This window comes from Phodopus roborovskii, unplaced genomic scaffold (assembly GCF_943737965.1).
Source record: "Phodopus roborovskii unplaced genomic scaffold, PHOROB, whole genome shotgun sequence".
In the NCBI taxonomy this organism is placed as follows: Eukaryota; Metazoa; Chordata; class Mammalia; order Rodentia; family Cricetidae; genus Phodopus; species Phodopus roborovskii.
Window position 1 is genome coordinate 16,076,154 of NW_026126413.1, and position 22,257 is coordinate 16,098,410.

A 22,257-nucleotide genomic window follows, 5' to 3' on the forward strand; every position below is an offset into this window, starting at 1 on the left:
GTGTTTATTACCTAGTATATTTGGTTACATCCTGGTTCTCCCATGTTTTTGCTATTTTAGGGTTACATTATAAAGTTCTGTGCTTTGGACAAGTAGATTAGCCTCTGTTTTCAATTTTGTTTCCTCTAAAAAAGGAATTATCAAAAGTCTGTGAAACATCAACACACCGTGACCTCATAATTTAGACGTAAAATAAAAACAACACCCAATACTCACTGCCATGTAAGTTGTATTTCCCAAAGCTTTTGTATTTCAGCAGTCCAGATACAAATACGTTTTTCATGTTATACTTTCCAATTGGAGCTGCTTCAATGGAAGATTTTTACCCACTCGGGTTTTGCACGGTGCCGTCTCTACTGCCTTTTTAGTGAGGCAGCTGGTTTAGTGCTAGTGTTTGTTAGTGAAGTACACGGCAAATTGAAATGTTATTTTTGTCCCCATGCTATGCTCTCTGCACGGCAGCATTGGGGAATGGCCATCCCTGTGGAGGTTTTTGTTTGGTTTTGTTTTGATGTAATGAGTGTTGGGAGGATGTGGGTTAGAGGGAGGTGTATCACGAGACTCCAACCCAGCAGATGGAGAGGCTGGCTTTCACCTTTAACAAAGGTTTCTGTCCTTTGTTTTCACTGAAACGGGTCATATGTCAGACATGCTATAGCCCAAGTCAGAATGATAGCCATTTTGTCTAGATTGTGCTAGATTATGTGTGTCTAGATTATGTGTAAACAGATAGTCATGCTAAGTTGTCAAGCACAGGGTCATTGCAGACTGGCGGTGTGCCCTCCCTGAGCATGGCTTTCAGATGTTTCGTGTACTTCTGAAGAGCAGAGAGATCAGGAAGGGCTTGAGGCTGCCGTCTCCCGATGGGACTTTGAGAGTGGAAGGGGGCTGTTTGGTAGGAAAATTATCACACAACTATAAAATGCTATGCCAGGGCTTTCCTGCTGTGTATGTCTACAGATAGATTTCCTCTGTGTCCTGAGTACCCTGTAGATGGAAGCTTTCTACTCCTTAACTTACGTTACAGTTCTGGCATGTATTTATAATATCTTGTATGTATTTGTAATGTCTATATACACGTTATAGCACCTACACATTTAAGGTGGTTCATAGGAAGGCCCCAGTAAAGTTTAATGCTGATGATGGTAAAATACTATCCCAACACAAAAAAAGTTCAACAGCAGCAGCAAACATCTCAACCAAGAGGAAGTCTTTGACAAAGAAATATAAATACCTCAGGCTAATGTGATTAATGCTTTTCTTGTTCATAAAAGTTTGTTATCGTCTTAGAGTTTTTTTAAACAGTTTTTTAAAAAAAGATTTATTTATTATGTACACAGTGTTCTGTCTGCATGTATGCCTCCATGACAGAAGAAGGCACCAGATCTCATTATGGATGGTTGTGAGCCACCATTCGGTAGTTGAGAATTGAACTCAGGACCTCTAGAAGAGCAACCAGTGCCCTTAATCTCTGAGCTATCCCTCCATTCCCCTTAGTTCCCGCTCACTGCAGGCTCATCCACCCCACTTCCTACTAAGCAGCGAATCAGGAGAACATAAACACAGACACTGGCCAATCACAGATGCTCTGAGGCAAAAGCCCTTCATCCCCACTGCAGTTGTAGGATTTTTCTGTGTTCACCAGTGGTTCTTACCAACACGCTGGGCCGTGAACCCCTTCGTTGATGCAGTGGCAGAGATAGTCACAGGAAACTCCTCATTTCACTAAATTACTGCCAACTGTATGTGCAATTGCCCTTCCTGAAAAATCTGTACTCAGCAGGCTAGCGTGTCTTCTGAAATCCTAGCTCTCTAGAAATTAATCTTCTATAATCTCCTTAAAATGATCCTATTCCCCTTTAAAAAGGATATTATCTGCTAAAGACATATTAGCACAATTGGTTTCACCAGCTCACTCTTAGCAAACAGCCTTCCTAGAATAGGAAGCCCAGCTAGCCCAATAGCCGTCCAGAGGTGTGTGTATGAGTTACAGGGAAGAAGGGAAGGTCGGGTCCAGCTTGAGGTGGTGGCTAGGGATGAAGGGGGGAACACAGAGTGCTCTAAAGAGGAGCAGAGTGAGGACGATGGAGAAGGAAAGCATACATTTCTTGACCTAGCCCTGATGCTTGCTTTTACCCCGACCACCTGGATTTTGTAAGTTATGCAAACATTCATTTCCATGACTCCACACTGTCTAAATGATTCAAACCCTGTGAAAGTAAGAACAGTAGCTCTCTGGGATGAGATAAAATCGACCCCAGTGTGGCTGAAAAACACGGCCTTCATGTGTGACCTTCTTGTTGTTGTAGTTTCTATGGTTGAAACGTATCTGTGAGACTACACTTTTTCATACTCGGTGCTTACAGTGTCTATCATTGATCTGACTGCAGGCAATAACCACATGAAAGAGGAAAATTACACCGCTGCAGTGGATTGCTACACGCAGGCCATAGAATTGGACCCCAATAATGCGGTTTATTACTGCAACAGGTAACTCGGCTCCCTGTCAGCGTGTTCAGTCTGAAGCACTGGGAAGCAAAGCTCTGAAAAGCAGACATCAAATAAGTTTGTTCAGAAAAATTAGCAAGTTCAGAAAAGTAAGCTGAAGGAGGGAAAAAAGCCACAAGGTTTTTTCAGAGCAAAAATATTTTGTTTTATAGGAATGCAGTCAACTTTAGAGTGTACTTTGTTCACTGGGCATGCAATAATTGTGCCTCATGTAGCTCACATTAGTCTAGAACTTCCCGTGTAGCTGATGACAGCCTTAAACTGGTCCTCCTGCCTCAGGTTCAGGAGTTCTGGGCTAAATTGACCACACTCAGTTCATGTGGTGCTGGAAATTGAACTGGACAAAGCACTTTACCAACTGTGGTAAATGGCATGAACTAACAGCATCCTAAGTGTGTGAAGTTCTTCACAAGCCTTATTTAAATAATCGTTGTTACCTTTTATTCTTATTTGTATTCCCAGTGCCCATAATGGGGCTAGCAAACACGCATTTAGTGTTGTTGAGTAAGTGGATAGAATGCTGTGGCCGGCCTCTGAGTTTGTTCCCACTTTTCCAGCGTCATCTACACTTAGTGAACATCTGTGTTTCTAATATTTTTTTTCTGGACTTTAGATCAGTCCACAGAAAAAGAATTGGGTTGGTTTACCAGTTACAAACATTTAAAAAGTTGACACTAACTGAAAAATTGTTGTAACTTCTCTTGTTCCCTGCCCTAGGGATAGATATGTCTGTTTTTGACACGGTCTCTATGAACATTAGGTTCCCTGATTATTAATTATCGTCACTATTTTAATAGTGTTTTCATACAGATTGTTATATCTCATATTTACTGACTAGTCAGGCAGGGCATTTCTTAAAATGTTGGTTGTGTGTGGTTAGGGTTCTTCTGAATTTTCTTATTGTCTTAAATTATTCTTGTGTGTGTGTGCTGTGGATATGTGTGAAAGAGTGATGGTCCACACTTGAATGTGGAGGTCAAAGGCCAGTTTGGGGAGTTTGTTTGTCCTTCTTATGTGATCTCACTCAGGCTCAGCGGTTGCACAGTAGTTGAGTCTTATGTGCCGAGCCATCTCACTTTTTAATGTTTAATGTTTATTCTGTGTGCGTGTTCGGGATTTTATTGCTGTGAAGAGACACCATGACCACAATGACTCTTGTAAAGAAAGCATTTAATTGGGGTGGCTCGCTTATGATTTCAGAGATTCGGCCCCTTGCGATCATGACAGGGAGCATGGTGGCACGCAAGCCGACATGGTGCTGGAACTGAGAGTCTGCATCTTCCAGGCAACAGGAAGTTGACTGGAAATTACACTGAGGGAAGCTTGAGCAAAAGAGACCTCAGAGCCCGCCCCCACAGTGACGCACTTCCTCCTACAAGGCCACACCTCCTAACAGTGACACTCCCTTTGGGAGACATTTTCTTTCAAAGTACTACAGGCTTGTGCACACATACTCATGTGTGGGACTCAGACTTGACCTCGAGTTTCTTCTCTATTGCCCTCTACCCTATTTTGAGAATGTCTCTCACTGACTCTAAAGCTCACAGGGGTTGCTACATTGGCTGGCCAGCGAGTCCGAGACTGGCCTGTGTCTCCCCACTCATTGCTGGGGTTACAGGTGCTTGCTGCCACCCTTGTATCATTCGTTGGTGCTAGGATCTGGCAAAGTGGGAAACTGTGCTTTTATTGTAGACTCTTTATTGGCACAGGCTCAAAATGATGGCCTCCTGTAAATGCCCATTTTGCCTTTGGGTTGTACATTCCGGGTATTTTTCTGACTTTAATTTTCAGACACTGTACATATCTGCTGAAACAAAAACAAAACAAAAAACCAAACAGAATATCAGCACTCTGTGAATTGGAGGCCATCCTGGTCTACACGAGTTCCAGGCCAGCCCAGAGATTCATAGGATGACTCTGTCTCCAATAACCATATTAGGGAGATATAGGTGTAGAATTATTTCCTGAGTCATTTCCTTAGGGTTTTTCTTTCAATGCTTAAAAGAAGGCTAGCATTCTTTGCACAAAAGCTTGGTGAGCCTCTCCGCCAAGTAGTAATGAGATCACTTTAGAGCACATACTTTGAGCACACTTTTGTACACACCTGTAATACCAGCACTCAGGAAGGCTGAGACCAAAATATCACAAATCTGAGTCTTTACAGTGTGATCCTGTCTGAAAAAAGAAAAGGAGGAGGAAGAGAAGAAATTCTGTCATGTAAACATCTGCTTTTGTTTGTAATTTATAGTTGTATAAACTTCTTTTTTTCTAATATTTATTTACTATGTATACATTGTTCTGTCTGTATATGTGCCTGCACACCAGAAGAGGGCAGCAGATCCCACCACAGATGGCTGCGAGCCACCACGTGGTTGCTGGGAATTGAACTCAGGACCTCTGGATGAATAGTCACTACTCTTAACCTCTGAGCCATCTCTCCAGCCCAGTTGTATAAACTTCTGCTTTCATCTTTAATTTATAGTTATTTGTGGAGGGGTTGGATCCATAAAGAACTGAATGGGCCATACTGGGAACCTCCATTTTATTTTTCACATAGGCATAAAAAATAGAAAAACCAATGAATCATTCTAAGTCTATCTCAGAAAAACAGAAAACCCAAAAATAAGTTGAAGAAGAGGAATTCTCCCAAGCTACATTTTGATATTTGAATCGTAGTCTTGTAGCCAGATAACTATATGTAATGTTTTAATTTAATTTAGTAGATTAAACCTTGAAAATAAATTTCAAAGTATCATGATATATTATGACAAGATATAAATATTATACTGTAAAATTGCTGTAAAATCCACATACTTGTTTATATGAAAAACTTGAGCCTAAGTAAATATTTCATTTTTCATGAGATTAGAACTCACTAATAATTGTATGTCTGCTAGCTATAACAAGGTTAGAGATTTTTGGTAATATCTATTCTTGCTTTTAATTACTGTTAAATTGAAATTAATGAATACACGTCTCTTTTGAATTTAAATAGGCTCTTTCCCTGGAGGAGTTTAGTCATAGGACCTGCTGTTGAATATTAAAAAATTAGGAAGCTTTATTTGCCTACATAACACAAATGCTGAATAAAAAACCATAGGATAATTTTGGGGATTTGGGGCCATAGGCTGCTGTAACTTGGCCAAATACCACTCCATTTTTCTTAGCCACCTGGCTGCTTAGAAATGGAGGCTTGAACTCCCAGGTAGGAACCTTCTTCCCCACACCCCATTTCACAGGTTAATGCTGGTTAAAATGTTCCCCACCCACCCAGTGCACTGGGCTGAACTGTGCTGTATGGAGAGGTGTTACTCTGGCCTTTACCTTCCAGTTTGGCTCTGAAGGATGCTTTGACATGCTCACTTCTGATACAGAGGAGACAGGAGGCCTTCTTCGTCTTTTTGGTTGGAAGCCTAGCCTTTAATGGCTGAGTCATCTCTCCAGCCCAGGGGTACTTCTTTGAAAGCCTAGGTTTTTTTTTTTTTTTTTTTTTTTTTTTAACTTTATTTATTTTTTTTCTTGAGCATCTAGCACTTACCACATATGTAACACTTATATAGGTTTAGCCTGTTTTCCCTCATGCTACATGCAGCTTTGCATTGTTTGTTACCGAGCAGGGCAGAGTCGGGGACATATCTTATGTGCCCCATAGCAGCAGCCGTGTCCCTCCCAGGAACTCATGCAGATTGACAGAGAGCTCTGAAGAAATGTAAGGCGTTTCCAGTGATGATGAAGAAATTGGATTATCACATTAACACATGTCCCCATAAAACAACAATTGATTGCAGTTGGCACTTTTCAGTATGTGTGTCTTCTGTTTCTGAAAACACTTGGTGTTCACCTTTCTTTGTTTCTTTAGCATTGGAACCTGTCCTGGAACTCACTCTGTAGACCAGGCTGGTCTCGACCTCACAGAGATCCGCCTGCCTCTGCCTCCTGAGTGCTGGGATAAAGGTGTGCCATGCCATCACCCAGCTAACAGTCTGTTTCTTCAGTTGTAAATTAAGCATGCTACTATCACTTCACGGTGCACTGTTAGGGTACTGATCTACACTAAGAGCCTCGCTAGACCTAGACTTCAAAAATCTCTTTCAAAATATGTTGTTCCTAGGCATGATGACACACACCTTTCATCATACCACCCAGGAGGTGGAAGCAGGCAGAGCTCTGTGAGTAGCAGGCAGACCTGGCCTACATAGTAAGTTTCAGAACTGCGAGGGATACATGGTGAGATCTTGTGTCTAAATGAGACAGTGACACACACCTGTAATCTCAACACAGAGACTCAGACAGGGACTGTCTTCAGGGTGAGGCCACCTACGCCACACAGCAGGCTTGATGTCAGCCTGAGTTACATAGTGAGACCTTCTCCAAGGCAAAACCAGACCCATGCGAGAGGGACGGCTCAGGGATTAAGAACGGAGGCAGCTCCTTCAGAGGACCCCGGTTTTTCAGCCCCCAGCACCCACATGCCGCTCACAACTGTAACCCCAGTTCCAGAGGATCTGGTACCCTCAAGACATGCATTGCAGACAAAACACCAATGGACATAAAAACAAAAATATCTTTAAAAAACCTGAAATTCTAAATAAACAGTCCCTTCCTAAACTAAAAATGCAGTGAACAGTCTAAAGATTTTTTTATTGTTATAAGAATAGGTTTTGTTATAACTTAATTATGAATGGTTGAGGAAATGTGCAGTAGCTATGACTTTTTACTGCCTTATTTTCTATAAAAATAGGACACAAGTGATATTCATGCTCTAGTTCTAAAGGCGAGAAAGGGAAGGTGGCTACAAACTTGGCCTATGTGCCTACATTATTGTACTGAAGTTTACTATTCCTGCTCCGTGACCAGACGGCAGAATTGGAGTACAGACACATTGTCATGCGTGCAGATGCTGACATGTTTGGCTTCATCCATGGGAGACTCAGACGCATCCTGGTTTTCTTTCTCTCCAGGCTTCTGAGCTGCACAAATCCACTTTCATCTTAGCTTACCACCTGTTGTCAGGGTTGAAGCACACAACTATCCACATGGTGGATAGTCATCGTGTAACGGTGCTGCCAAGAAGCCTGATGGCCGAGTTCAGTCCTCACAATGCTTGCTGCAGAAGGAGAGAACCACTCCCAAAAGTTGTTCTCTGACACCATGCACGTCCTGTGCCACGAGTGTGCCCACAAACATAGACACACGCATGCACGCAATACACACACACACATGCACACGCATGCACACACACGCATGCACGCATGCACGCACACACAAAGAACGAAACTCAGTCACCTTTTGTTCCCACATTCTCTCCTGAGTCAGATCTCTTGCTTTGTCCCCCATTGTCAGCTTGGGAGGACAGTGATGCTCCCCAGTCATGCTCCTTTTCCTGTCTGCTTTTTAAGTTTTAAAAAGAGGCTGAAGTGCTGGGACGGGGCTGGGGATGTTGTTGTGTGGTGGAGAGCTTGCCTGGCATCTCCAGAGATGTGGATTAGTGCCCAGGACCATGTCTGACTCCTCACACAGTTTTTTTTAATTGAGAAGTAAGATGGTATGTTGATTGTGTAATAAACTCTAAACTTTTATGATCTTATTCCAAGAAGCAAGGGCCTCAGTTAAGCTGTATGAAGAACGGCTGACAGAAAAGTAGACTCGAAGCCACTTTTTCTGAGAGGCATGGTAACATACTTGTAATCCCAGCTTTAGAGAGGTTCAGAACTGAAGAAGGAGAGTTCAAGACCAGCCCTGGCTACATAACAAGATAGTGTCTCAAAATGAGAGCTGAAAACCAAAATGCAACCTCCTTGGGGAGGTGTGTGTGTGTGTGTGTGTGTGTGTGTGTGTGTGTGTGTGTGTGTGGGTGTGTAGGTGTATGTGTGTAGGTGTGGGTGTTTGCTGTGAATTTTGTGTGTAGACTCAAGAACCTGAAAGACTCTAAGTCCGTATCTTAGTTTGTTTCCTGCCTTTACTATTAGAAGGTACCCCAGGTTTTGGCGGTACCGTGTTTGGAAGGACACAGCATGCCTTAACAGGGGTGAGGCCTGAGAACCTGGGGGTAATCCCCTGCTCTGTCCCTCATGTACTCTTTCTTGGCAGCTGATAGTTCCTGTTGGCCTCTGAGGATGAATCTTAGGGCTTCTCCTCCCCATTTCTCAGCTGAGTGAACTTGGTGTTATTATTGACAGGTCATGATTACTAAGATGTTTACCTAGGCAGATGCTGTTTTGCTACAGTAGCCTCTTCAGCCTTCTGCTGAGGTACATTCTGAGGTCTGTCAGAAGCCAATGGATGGGAGAAAGTGTGAATGGGTTGGAGAATTTCGATATCCTTAACCTTACTGTTAAAGTGGCCAGTCCATAGCAACCTCCCTCTCTAGTGGTCCAGACGTCCCAGGGTTCTCAGTTTGCATTTCATGCAAATTGAGAGGCAATAAATAGCTAGATGGGTTCTATGATCCACACATTCATCTTTTCTGTAAATTGAAGGGGGGGGGGAAGGAAACTTACATATTTTTTCTGATGTTTTAAGCTGTTTTTAAATTGTTGTATAATTAGACAGTTTGACTCAGAAATTTATGAAGAGTGATGTAAAAATCGGGACAAGAACTATGCAGTTTCGCTCCTGAAAAGCCTGGACCCGTGCCTGAAAGCTGCCTGATTCTAATGTTTTTTCTTCTAAGGGCTGCTGCTCAAAGCAAATTAAGTCACTACACGGATGCAATAAAGGACTGTGAGAAAGCAATAGCAATTGACTCAAAATACAGCAAGGCCTATGGAAGGATGGGGTAAGTGCTCAGAGATGTCCAAGATGTTGCCAAGTAGCATCCTGTATGCTGCTGTTAAGGCTTGATGTTGACGATCCCAACTTTGCACTCTGTGTGATAATAAGATAAGTAAATGTAATAATGGAGGAAATGACTACACTTGAGGATGAGGTCAGTAGTGGGTATTTCATAACTGACAGGAAAAAGTTGTTGGAGAAAGTAACAAACCAGGTTGAATAAACTTACTTCATAGCCTGGACCATAAAAACACAAAAACATTCATAGGTCCCTAACCATGTATTTTCCCTGGAAACTACTATTTAGTTTTTGTTAGTTTTATGCTCATGGAGACTTTATAAGATTTAATTTCTGTGAATTGAGAATTGACTGTATGTGCCATTGGATTTCTTAAGTTCTCTCTGAATACCATACTCATATATTCCATTAATTTTAATCTCCATGTTGGAGTATTTAATAGATATTTTGAATTTCATGTGTTTCAAACAGAGCTCTTGTTCTCTTCTTGAATCTTTTCCAAGCATCCGTCGACCCCGTGTATAGATTAAAGGCTAAGTTGTTTTTCATCTGTCTCATTTATTGGCGCTTCTGGTCTAGTCTCATTCTCCTATGTATCTTGGAATTAGTTGTTGACTAGCTTGCTTCTAGGCCTAGCCCAAATTGCCACCTCTTACCAGGTCTACTTTAGTAACCTCCTGACTGATTTTTAGACCTCAGTTCTATAACTCATCAATGCTTATCCTCTGCAGAGAAGCCAGAGGAAGCCTTTTTAAGCATGGCCCCAAAAAGTTGGGTAGAACATTTGCATAGCATTCAGGTAGCCCTGGGTTTGAGTCCCAGCATGGCATAACCTGGGTTTGGCGCTGCATGCCTGCAATCCCAGCACTTTGGAGGAAGAAGCAAGAGGATCATGAGTTCAAGATCACCCTTGGCTGTATATCAACTTGGAGGCCAGCCTGATCTCAGACCTGCCCACCAAACCTGAAAGCATAATTCAAACATTGCGATCATTCCATTGCAACTGTAGTTAAATAGTCTGAACTATAAAGGGTCCTGTATGATCCAGCATAGCCAGGTGATCTCTCCGCCTTGTTTCTTGTGTTCTGTCCTATGTGCCTTTGTCCTGTATTTTAAGCATACTACACCTGCATCTTTCTTAGGGCCTTTGTGTTTACTGCTGCACCTGGGTAGATAGCCCTACCTCATCTTCTCTATGATTACTTCCTGTCATTCATGTCTTCTGGGTGTGGCCATTTTTGAGCAAACTCTGCTGTCATACTGCTTAATATTCCCTGTTCTGTATGCATGATTGATGCCTGTGCTTCTCAGGTGCAAAGGGATTTCCTTTTTCTTTTTTTGGTTTTTCAAGACAGGGTCTCTCTGTGGCTTTGGAGCCTGTCCTAGAATTAGCTCTTGTAGACAAGGCTGGTCTTGAACTCACATCTGCCTGTATGTGTCTCCTGAGTGCTGGGATTAAAGGTGTGTGCCACCACCATCAGGTGCAAGGGGAATTTCTTAAAGCTAGGAAATTTTTTAAAAAAATGTGGAATGCTCAGGATTTAAAATAGTACCTGGTACATAGTAGGCTTTCAATATTAATTGGGAACTCTGGTGAGGATCCTTCAGGGGTGACTAATAGAAAACTAGTTGGGTGGTAAGAATTTCTTATTTTACCTACATAAGAAATCTGTGAGGTAATCCAGAAAAGAGGGGATTAGATTAATTTGTTACAAGAAAAATCCCAAAACAAATAAGACACTCAATACTATCGTTTCATATATACTATTATTGCTTAATTCTGATGTGGTTTTCAAGCAAACTGTAGGTAGGAAAAGATAAACATTGAAATTTAATAATTTGTAGACTTGTGCCTGTGCTGGTAATTTATTATTTGAATTATAAGAGGCCCTTATTTTGTCTAACAACTAACACGTTGTCAGGACTAGTCCTCTGACAAGCATGAGGAACGGGGGCCAGTTGGATGGCTCAGTAGATCATGGCTGTGTATCCCTGACAACCGGATCACAGTCCCCTAGCCCATGTTAATGTGGAAAGAAAAGAGCAAGTCAACAGAGTTGCCCTCTGGCCTCCATATCTGTCCGGTGCCACCCGGCCCCCCATAAATAAATCAATAGTTTAAAAAAGCTGTAGGAAGTGAAACAGGAAAAAAAAAAAAAAACTAGAAACTAATATTAGTGTTTAAGTTCTTTTAGGAAGGAAGAATGTGGTATGCTTTGAAATACAGTGTTTAGATGCAGGTGTGTCTCACCTGGGGCCTGTGGGCCCCATGGGCTCCAGGATAGCTGTGAACGCAGCCCAGCACACCTGTAGGTGGCAGCATTGTTCTAAGGTCACGTGACACTCCTGTTTACTAGGATGATGTCAGCATCATGGATTTCCTTTGCTGGCATAAATCTTTGTTTAACTCAGCCTAGAGAGTCATAAAGCAAATTACTTTATTTACATGTTAGTCTTTAAAAAACAGAAAGGTAGGGCGCTGGAGAGATGGCTCATAGGTTAAGAGCACTGGCTGTTTTTCCAGAGGTCTTGAGTTCAAATCCTAGCAACCACATGGTGACCCACAACCATCTGTGATGAGATCTGATGTCCTCTTCTGGTGTACAGGGATACATTCAGGCAGAACACCATATACATAGTAAATAAATAAATCTTAAAAAAAGAAAGTAGAAAGGTAAATATGTTTCATCTCTGAGCTTTAGGTTTGTGATCTGAATGAGACAACAGTCAAATAGAAAGGAGACAAGTCAGGCATATAGAATCTTGGAGTTAGGGAGAATTTTAGTGCTGTCTCTTGGAACCATAATGTAATAAGGGATTCAGTGTAATCGGGGTTAGAATCGAATACTAAGGTATTTGTCATCACGATACCCTGCTGCTCTTTAGTGTATGTAACTCTACTCTTTTTCCTAAGGCTGGCCCTCACCGCCATGAATAAGTTTGAAGAGGCAGTTACAAGCTACCAGAAGGCACTAGATCTTGACCCTGAAAATGATTCCTATAAATCAAATCTGAAAATAGCGGAGCAGAAGTTGAGAGAGGTGGCTAGTCCTGTAAGTTGTCACTGTGAAGTCTGTGGAATAGATCTGTCCTTTATGATCGACTGACATCATAGTGGCTGAAATGAATCTCACATCTAACTCTTTTACAGACAGGAACTGGGTTGAGCTTTGACATGGCCAGCTTGATAAATAACCCAGCATTTATCACCATGGTGAGTATACTTTCTTTTTGATCTACTGGCTGTTTGTTGTCCGCAATACATTTGCAAACCTTTTCTGGCATACTTTTTTAAGGAGATGGAATCTTCAATAGTTTCTGGCATTGGCCCAAAGCCCTTGGGCTCAAGTGATTTTCCTGCCTCAGTCTCTCAAGGAACTGAGGGTGCACGCTCCACAATTTTCTCTTTTTAGAAACAAATGAAGGAGTTTGTGGTAAGTGGCAGGTGTAAATGTCAGAGGCAAAGATAGGTATTTCACCTGTCTGCCTTCCTCACAGGGAAGCCAGGGCGGAGCTTAGAAAGCCCGGAGCTTTCCTAAACTGGAATAGAAAAGTCAATGTTTGTGTGACTATGTATACTTTATAAGGCAAAACTCATATTTTTTTCATTAGATTGTCAATTTGTGAGTATATGAAAGGTTAAAAGCCACTGTCTCAGGCTGGTGATACAGCCCTGAAGGTAACATCGTTTGTTGCATAAACTGATGATCTGAGGTCTGTTTCTGAGATCCCATGGTGTAAGGGAAGAACTGACTCCCACAGGGTACCGTTCAACCTCTACATAAGCATGGTGACCTCCACATAAGCATGGTGACACGTGTGTGCATACACACACACACACACACACACACACCCTATATATAAATAAATAAACAAACAAATAAATAAAGTGATTTAAAACCCCAATGTCATATAAAATTGGTCCTAGGAAGATAGATCTATCAATTGGTGTCTGAGGATTTTGATTATGGCAATTACCCAAGCTTGCCTCTCAACATTTATGTTTTTTAAAACAGCCCCTTATGTAGCTCAGGCTGGCCTCAAACTTGGTATGCAGCTGAAGGTGACCTTGAACTTTTGATCTTTTTGTCTCCTTAGTGCTGAGATTATAGGCACGCACTATTACATTCAGTTTATGCAATGCTGGAGATTGAACCCCGAACTTCACGTATCCTAGGCAACTAAGCAACATCCCTGGACTTGCCCTGTGTTCTTCAAATCAACAAAATACCTTAGGGATCTTTGGAAATCGATCATGATCCGGTCCAGTACTTAGTTGGTGTAGGATGTTTCCTGGGTCTATAGTAATCTTGAATGACTGCATACTGTGCATGAAAACATTCTGCTGCCTAGCATGGTAGTGCATGTCCGCAGTCCCTGCATTGGAAGCTCGAGGAAGGAAGTTGGAGAGCTTTAGATCAGCCTTACCTACACAGGATTTGAGGCCAGCTTAGGTGAGACCCTGTTTCAAAACAAAAACACAAACATTCCATCGTGTGCTGTGCTCTCAGAATAGGAATCGATTCCTATTCATCTTTGCTCAAATAAATGTGTTTTGCAATCACCAATTCTTAGTTCAACCAAAAGACACAGCCCTCTATCAATCCAGTTGGCCTCTTACCTACTTGATGGCAAACACATGCCCCCTCTTAAGTCTTGTGATATTCTAAAACCGGGCTTGCTCATTTCTAGGTTATGAGTAAGTTATGTTTTCAGGATATAGTACTGTAATAGAATATGAAGATGGAATTTAGTTTCAGATTAAATTTAGCCTCTAACCTGCTACACACCAAAATAAGGTGTGACAACACCATGTAGAAGGAGTTGCAAACAATGAGGGTTAAAAGCACATCTTTTGATTCTTAAAAAAGGTGAGGATGTGGATGGACCTCAGTGGCAGAGTGCTGGAATAGTATTCTTGGAGTTCTAGGCTTGACTACCCAGCACTGCTCTAATACATACATACATACATACATACATACATACATACATGGACACATGAGTAAAGTCAGGGCAGAGAATACAGTTCAGTGTTGGGACATATGCTTAGTGTTCAGAAGCACTGGGTTCAATCGTCAGTACTGTCAAAGTAAAGAAAAGTAATAGAAATGGAGGAAAATGGATTAAAATGGAATTTTGAGGATTTGCTGGCCTGTATTTTGTTTTTCTTTTTGTCTGTAATCTCACATCCCTATTTGATACCAGTTTCTACAATACCTTCTCTCTTGCCCCATTTTACTTGTATAGCATACTAAAATGCCACCCAAAGTTAGGATGTGCATTATTAGGCTTCATTCCTTTACCTCTGCACAGCCGTTGTAACATCTCTAAGCATTGCTGCCATATTTTAACGGGCAATACTATTTTTAATTATAGGCTGCAAGTTTGATGCAGAACCCTCAAGTTCAACAGCTGTGAGTATAAATGGCTCCTTCTGCCTTTACCTTCTCTTTGCTAGGCTCCTAATTAGAGCCTGTCATCTCATGATCGATAAAAATGCACTGAATTCCAGTCACTTAGAACTTGGGGTCAACTTAACCATTTGATCTAATCCCTTCCATGGCGCTGATAGAGTTGACTGACTTCATTCCCGGGAAAAATGTATGCCAATCTCCATGATGTGTTTCTTATTACCCTAGAATGTCAGGAATGATGACTAATGCCATTGGGGGACCTGCTGCTGGAGTTGGAGGCCTAACAGACCTGTCTAGCCTTATCCAAGCGTGAGTGTTTGTCCTAGTTTGCTTTCTATATGGCTGATAAGGTGATGACCAAAAGCGAGCTGAGGAGCAAAAGCGTTATTTCAGTTTACAGTTAATAGTCCATCATGAAGGGGAAACCAGGGCAGGGACTGAGGCAGAGACCACGGAGGAACACTGCCTTGGCCTGCTCTCTGCGGTTCTCCCAGCTTGCTTTCCTGTACAATGGGGGACCACCTATCCAGGGATGGCACCGCCTCCAGTGTGCAACCCTCACATATTAATCATTAATCTGAAAAGTGTTCCGCAGACTTCACTGCAGGCCAGTTGGATGGAGGCAGCCCTTCTGCTGATGCTCCTTCCTTGATATGTTTAGGTTTGTGTCAAATTGACAACCACTAACCAGCATAGATGGTTGGTTAGTTCTAGAACCATACAGTTTGTTTCTAAGAGGTCAAGGCTTTCATTTTAATCTCTTACTGTTAACATGACTTGCCTAACTAAATGTATTAAATACTCTAAGAAGTTGAAAAATAGGAGTCATGTTCGACTGACTCCCAGACTGTGTGGCCAGCTCTATCTGTTTTTGGGAAAATCGTGCATGTTCACAGACTCCTTTCTCTCTCCATGGGACCGTCAAGTGCCAGCGGATCTTTAGAAAGAGTTATTAGCAGTAAAAGCAGGCAGAGCCCTGGTGTGGCGTCATGCACCTTTAATTCCAGCACAGGGGAGGCAGAGGCAGGTGAGTATCCAGAGTTCTAGACCAGCCAGGTTCATATAATGATACCTTGTCACAGGAAGCAAGCAAACAGATAAACAAAACAGAAACAAAAATGGGGCTAGTTTCCATCCATAATTGGTAGCTAGAGGAGCTGAGGAACAAGTGATAACTTCCTGTGGGCTCAGAGCATCCACCACAGTTCTGTCTTTTTGATTGACAGCTAAATGCTTGTTGCTTTTGGTATTGAATTAGGGTCCTTTGTTTCTTACATGGGAATATCAGTACTATCATCAACACTTATGGAGGGTCCCTAAGGATCCTGATGCACAGGCATTGTGGTCTCATATGTAAAGCAATTAACCCAGCACATTTACCAATGAAGATCCAAGACTTTTTTTTTTTAAATTTTGTGAGCTTAAATAACTATTCTGGGATTAAAGTGGTAGTCACATGTCTACTGAAAACATGTATTAAGTAGGTATAGATACGTATTTAGAATTGTAGAGACATAGTCTTGCTATGTAGCCCAGGCTGGCTTCCACCTTAGGGTGACATTCCTTAGTGTGCTGGGATTACAAACATGGGCTCCCTATACCTGGATGAAAACCACCCTTGCTTTAGTGGTAGAACATTCATTTGGCTTTAATTCACAGCATCACAAACATAAGTAAAATGAATCTCAAAACCGCATTACATAGTAATGTTCGGAACCCTCAGGCGCTCATCAAGCCTCAACAGGCTTTTCTCACTGGCTCCACGCCCCCAAGCACATTGTCGTCTGTCAGGGTTGCCCATGACGCTGAATTTTGAATGGGTTTGATACTGCCACTGCCAAGTTTATAGGGAGCCACAGCTCCACCTTCTAATTTGTAGTTAAAACTCACTCAGCACTTCGAATGTCGAATTTTTAGAGTGGTCTTTAAGTGGCATGATTGTCATGTTTAATACATGTAACTGAAGTCACAGACTCAAGAATTTGTGATAAACTCATTTTGTTGTAATCTCAAGGACCATTTTGTTAGCGTTTAAAGGAAAGGCCCCAGGACAGGCAAGCCATCCATCTCAGCAGCTGTCCAGAGAAGAATCGAGAAGGGAAAATAAGAACAAACATCCAAAGAAATAACTCCCCCCTCCCAAAATGCATGTTCTTTTAGTTAAGCCAGCATGGAGGTCAGCCACATGGCAGCAACATGGGGGGAGGGAGGGGACCTTCAGGGTACCAGAACAATTTTGTGCAGTTTCTGAACAGCATCCAAATGAAAGCGACAAAAAACAAAAGAATAGGCATTTCATCAGGACTCATAAAAGTGAGGGGCCCAAGGGACCTCATGGCAGCTTTTAAAACCGTCTAAACTTGATTTTTTGACACAGGTTTTTTTATAGATTATGCTGTTCTTGTCACTATGTAGTTGAGTGTGGCCTTGATCTTCTTGCTCCTCCCTCCCAACTGCTGGAATTGTGGATGTGCACTACCATCCTGTTTCAAAACTGTACGAGTGTTTATTGAGGTGCTGGGCTTGAACCTAGAGCCTTAGGAATGCAGGAAAGGGTTCTGTTGGACTAGAGAGGTGGCTCAAAGGTAAAGAGCACTTGTTACACAATAAAGAGAACAGGAGTTTTGATCTTAGCACCCACATAAGGATCTGGGCATCTCACAAACGCCTCTAACTCCAGGGCCAAAGGGGCGGAGACAGGAGGACTACTGGGGTTTGATGGCTTGGGGCTTACCCAAGAAAATGCAAGTTCCAGGTTCAAGGAAAGGCAGGAAGTGATAAGGAAGGCACCCGGCATCCCCTCTGGATTAGGGTTGTGCACCTGTACACTATGTGCACACACACACACACACACACACCTACACACACACACACACACACACACACACACACACACACACACACACACACGGAGAGACATACACACAGGTGTGTGTGCACGCGCGAACACACACACACACACACAGCCCTGTAGTAACACTATGCGGGGGATTGGTAGTGTTATGATTCTAAAACTTGTGTTTATAGGAAAAGTTCCCTTGGGTGGTCCCACGGCTTCTGCAGTTCATTTTGCATGCATATTCTGTGGCTGGAAATTCCCCGACCAGTTTATTCTGCCTTTTTCCTGCAGGGGACAGCAGTTTGCTCAGCAGATACAGCAACAGAACCCTGAACTGATAGAGCAGCTGAGAAATCACATCCGGAGCAGGTCATTCAGCAGCAGCACGGAAGAACACTCCTGACTTGATCAGCACATTTGCCCCAGTACACATAGTTTATGGTTCTGACATGTCCACCTGTAGACAATAGCCAAAAACAGAGTAACAAAAAAACCACCCTACACAATGTCTGAGAATACATTGGAGGGAAGTCTCTTGTGTAAACCTGAGAGAATCCATCCGTTTAGAAAATAGTGTATCACAAGCAGACTTGAACATAATGTCAACTCCTTTGGAAACAATCCATCAGTAGCCTTGTTAAGTGCTAATACAGCCTTGGGACAAGGGCCCATCCATTTTAAAACTTTTATCATCATATTTGTATATCAGACAGTACAGAGTATATTTATTGACCAGTAGGGCTATTTATTGGAACATTCTTTAGCTACAGGTTTCCCTTGGCCACGGTTTTGAGAGGGCGATGACTCACTAAGTGGGAAGACTTCTCATCATGCTGGTCTAAAGAAATGTGCTTGGCGGCATGTCAGGAGAGAAACTTTGGTATGTGCTTCCATCTGTGACACGTCTATTGTGGGCACCAGTATTGTCTCACTTAGGGCAGCTCGTACTGGTGATGGAGTCTTCAGATGGCAGGAAGCGATGTTGGGTGCAGGTGATGCTTTGAAGATACTGTGAATGTAAAGAAAGCAACTGTAGGATGCTCAGGTTTTCTGTGTAATTTTAACTGATCTTGTCTGTGGTGTAGTGTTGATAGCATTCGCATGGCCAGTTAAGTACACAATGAAACACACTTAGAGATCCTTAACGGTACTGGTCAGGTCAATGAACACAACCGTTCTATTAGTTATCTCAGCTCAATTATCAGTTTCATTGGTGGGGAACTTACCTAGGGCAGTGTGTCCAGTTACACTTACAAAAAGTCACTGACTTGACCCCAAGTTATGGGATTTCTAAGTGGAATTTAATTATGCACTCATAAACGATGATCGTTTTTTAACTTTACCATCATTTGCTGGATAACAAAGGAATCTATTGCTCACATTGCTCATTTGTGTAATGCTCTGCTGTAGTTTGGCTTGGCATGCCAGTCTTAAGCTTAATTTTAATTTACTGCATTTTAAACATGAGACTTCAAATATCATATTTATGCATCTGGCATATGGTTAGTAGAAAGAAATGGCATGAGATACTAATGGCATGACTCTAGGTACATTGATGGATGAGAAAATTCCTGTTTTACATGGAATTTGCCTATTAATCAAAACATTGGTTAAATGGGGGCTGGTATGTAATGATTTCACAGGTGATGAGGGAAAGGTGAAAAACATAATTTAAAATTAACGAGGAGGTAAGGGCCTTCCCACAGCTCCTCTTAATCTGTGCATTTAGTGTCTTGAGGTTTCAAAACCTTTTCTTTTTTTGCCTTTTGTGAGACAGTGGTTTTGTAATTTCACTGTAAGCATCATGTGCAGGAAATGAATTAAAACTTCTGGTTTAGAGTCATATCACCAAGTTTGGTGTAGGTCACTATTTTAAACAGTGCAGTTAGGACTCCACTTTAGAACAACATAAAGTTGGGGGGGGGGGTCTCTCCTCAAGTAGACAACAAGCACTTGGGCTCGGCCTCTCCTGGGATGGGCAGGAAACACAGTTCCGGTAGAGAACAGGAGAACCTGACGTAGAACTGTGTTGTGTTTGCCATTACACAGCATCGAGTGTTCTACGCAGAGTGAAGTACTCACTGGCTACATAGAGGTTATGACTACAATCAAAGAAATTCATAGTTGACAACTAAAACCAGCCAACCGGTGTTGAATGTTAATAATCCTAGAACAAGCTTTCAGTTCAATAAAACTGGTGAATCCTTAGTATGTTGACTAGGAAACAGAAAATACAAGTTAACAGTATCAGAGATGAAAGTGAGTGTTTACCTAGTGTGTGAGGCCATGGGTTCAATTCCATCACTGCATTAAAAAAGAAAAAAAAAAAATAGAAAAAAGAGCAGATACACTATTGAACAGACCCTGTAGATGGTAAAAGGGGAACCAGGGGATGGGGAGCATAGTCAGTTGGTAGTGCTTGCCTAGCATGAAGGCCGGCCAGGGTTACTCCTTCCCTAGTGCTGCATGGAACTGGAATGGCAATGTGCGCTTTTAATCCCAACACTTGAGACGTAGAGGCAGGACCAGGAATTCAACATCATTCTTGGCTACACAGTGAGCGCGATGCTAGCCTGAGCTATAGAAGACCATGTTTCCAAAACACAAACAAACAAACAAACAAAAAAAACCCCAATAGGAAACAAAACAACCCAAACGACTACAAAAAGAACAATTAGAAAACACTGACTTGCCCTGGGTTTTTGTAATTAAGAGCTTTTGTGAAGAAGATAACCTGAATAGGCCAGTCTGTTAAGAAATTTAGTACCCTCCAGGACAAGCAAAGCAAAACCCCTATAGGCTCGGTGATTTCAGTGGTCAACTCTATTAAAGTCTTAGGGAGAATAATATCCCCTCTCAGAAAACAGAAGAGGAAGAGCTAGTTCCCAGCTCACTTGACCAGTAATATCCCGGTGAGAATAATCACTTCTCATCAGTGGCTGTCCAACACTGACTTCCTGTGCTAATACCCTTAGTAGCTCTTCTTTTTGCACAAAATAAAAGAACTGGTGTGTATCTTCCATTTCACTTTTTTAGTTTGTTTCTTTGGGAACGAATACACTGCCAGATGTCGCTTCCCACTTCCATGGAGTTTCCTTCTATTCAGGACACTTTTTACTTGTCAGGTCTCTCCATCACATTGGAATTACCATACCGCAAGCTATTTTGAGGATTGTGTGTGTGGCTTGATTGTGCTAGCTGTCTTAAAATTCTAAGACACTTCCCCAAGTATTCTTCCCCTTGTCTGGAAAATACACTTGCTAAGAGAAACAGGACAGCACTGAGTACTTACACACATTCTAATCAGGAATGCCTGGCTTCCATGACCCCATTTCATTGGAGTAGCTGAAACTGGTACCGTGCTATGCAAAACTGAACAAGCCCTTTTTATGGAAATGGAATTTCATTTACTGAACCAAATCATCATTCTAATTTTTATAATAGTTGACACAGATCCTTTATAAGATGGCATTTATCTGACTTTTATTTAGAGTACGAATAGTAAGTACCTATGTTGTTTATATACAGAAGAGACTTTGTAATTAAAAGTATATAGCAGAGTAACTTTTAAATTCTGAATGGAAGAAGGCATGGTTCAGTCATGAGAGGATGCTGGAGATAATGCTAATGAAGACTGATTGGACCAGTCTGTGTCATCCCAAGGAACCGACTTCAGTTCTCAGTGCTTGCATTTTGTTTTGCATAGATATTCATCAATCATGACTAATGTGAGGGTCAAGCCTTCTGAATATACCTTTCATTTCTGGACCAAATAATTTGTCATGGCAATAAATAATTATGCATTTAAGAGAAAAGGTTTTGTGTCTGACTTAATGCATTCTCAATATGTAAGCAGTTATATACTGGGGAATTTAACTTGTCAAATAGGATAAGGCTTATTTAACAGCATGGACTTTTGTTTTTCTGACTAATTGGGAAACTTTTTGTTATATTCCTATTGCAAAGCTGTTTAAAGCCTTAATTTTTTTTTTTTAATTTTATTTTGCTGATTTGTTCCTGACACAAATGGGTATGATCATATGGACAGACAAAACTTTTATAAATCAGATATGAAGTTGGGAATCATTTAAATGCGTATTAAGAAAATAATTCTAGTTGGGCAGTGGTGGCACCCACCTTTAATCCCAGCACTCAGGAGGCAGAGGCAGGCGGATCTCCGTGAGTTTGAGGCTAGCCTGGTCTACAAATAGAGTTCAGGACAGCCAGGGCTACATAGAGAAACACTGTCTCAAACAAACAAACAAACAAACAAACAAACAGGAAAACATGAATATTTACCATACAATGATTTTGAAAACAACTAAAAATGTTTATCCTGTATTAAGAAATAATTGAGTTACAGGAAGGGGACCTGAATTGTTTCAGAAGAGGCTTTTCTGTCAGCTAAGAACCTAGGAAAGAGACTATAGCTGACTATGATGAATTTAACTAAGTTTCTATACAAAGTGTTATGGAAATTCCAAAGTACTGTACTCAGATGGCAGAACTCATCTGTCTCCAGAGCCCAAGACATGTGAATACATGGCCCTTTACAAAAAGGTCTGCTTTTTATAAAAAGATACTTGATAGACAAAAAGCCTCAAAAATCAAGCTTGTTGAAAACAAAAGGTGCCAGTTATCTTAAAGGACATGAAATATGTGTAGAAAATATGAAAATGTTCTGTTCATTCAGAATATAATTC

At 41.6% G+C, this 22,257-nt stretch overlaps 1 protein-coding gene across 3 annotated transcripts in view; it reads left to right on the forward strand.

Annotated features, from left to right (window-relative positions):
• Sgtb (small glutamine rich tetratricopeptide repeat co-chaperone beta) overlaps nt 1-18,083 on the forward strand; it is a 30,219-nt gene extending 12,136 nt beyond the window's left edge. For all 3 annotated transcript variants that reach the window (XM_051182875.1, XM_051182876.1, XM_051182877.1), the window contains 7 exons: nt 2,391-2,490; nt 9,182-9,286; nt 12,216-12,354; nt 12,453-12,515; nt 14,678-14,715; nt 14,941-15,024; nt 17,846-18,083. In XM_051182875.1, the coding sequence (XP_051038832.1) occupies nt 2,391-2,490; nt 9,182-9,286; nt 12,216-12,354; nt 12,453-12,515; nt 14,678-14,715; nt 14,941-15,024; nt 17,846-17,957 (641 nt within the window). In that variant the 3' untranslated portion in view covers nt 17,958-18,083. The remainder of the gene's footprint in view (nt 1-2,390; nt 2,491-9,181; nt 9,287-12,215; nt 12,355-12,452; nt 12,516-14,677; nt 14,716-14,940; nt 15,025-17,845) is intronic.
• The last annotated feature ends 4,174 nt before the right edge of the window (nt 18,084-22,257 follow it).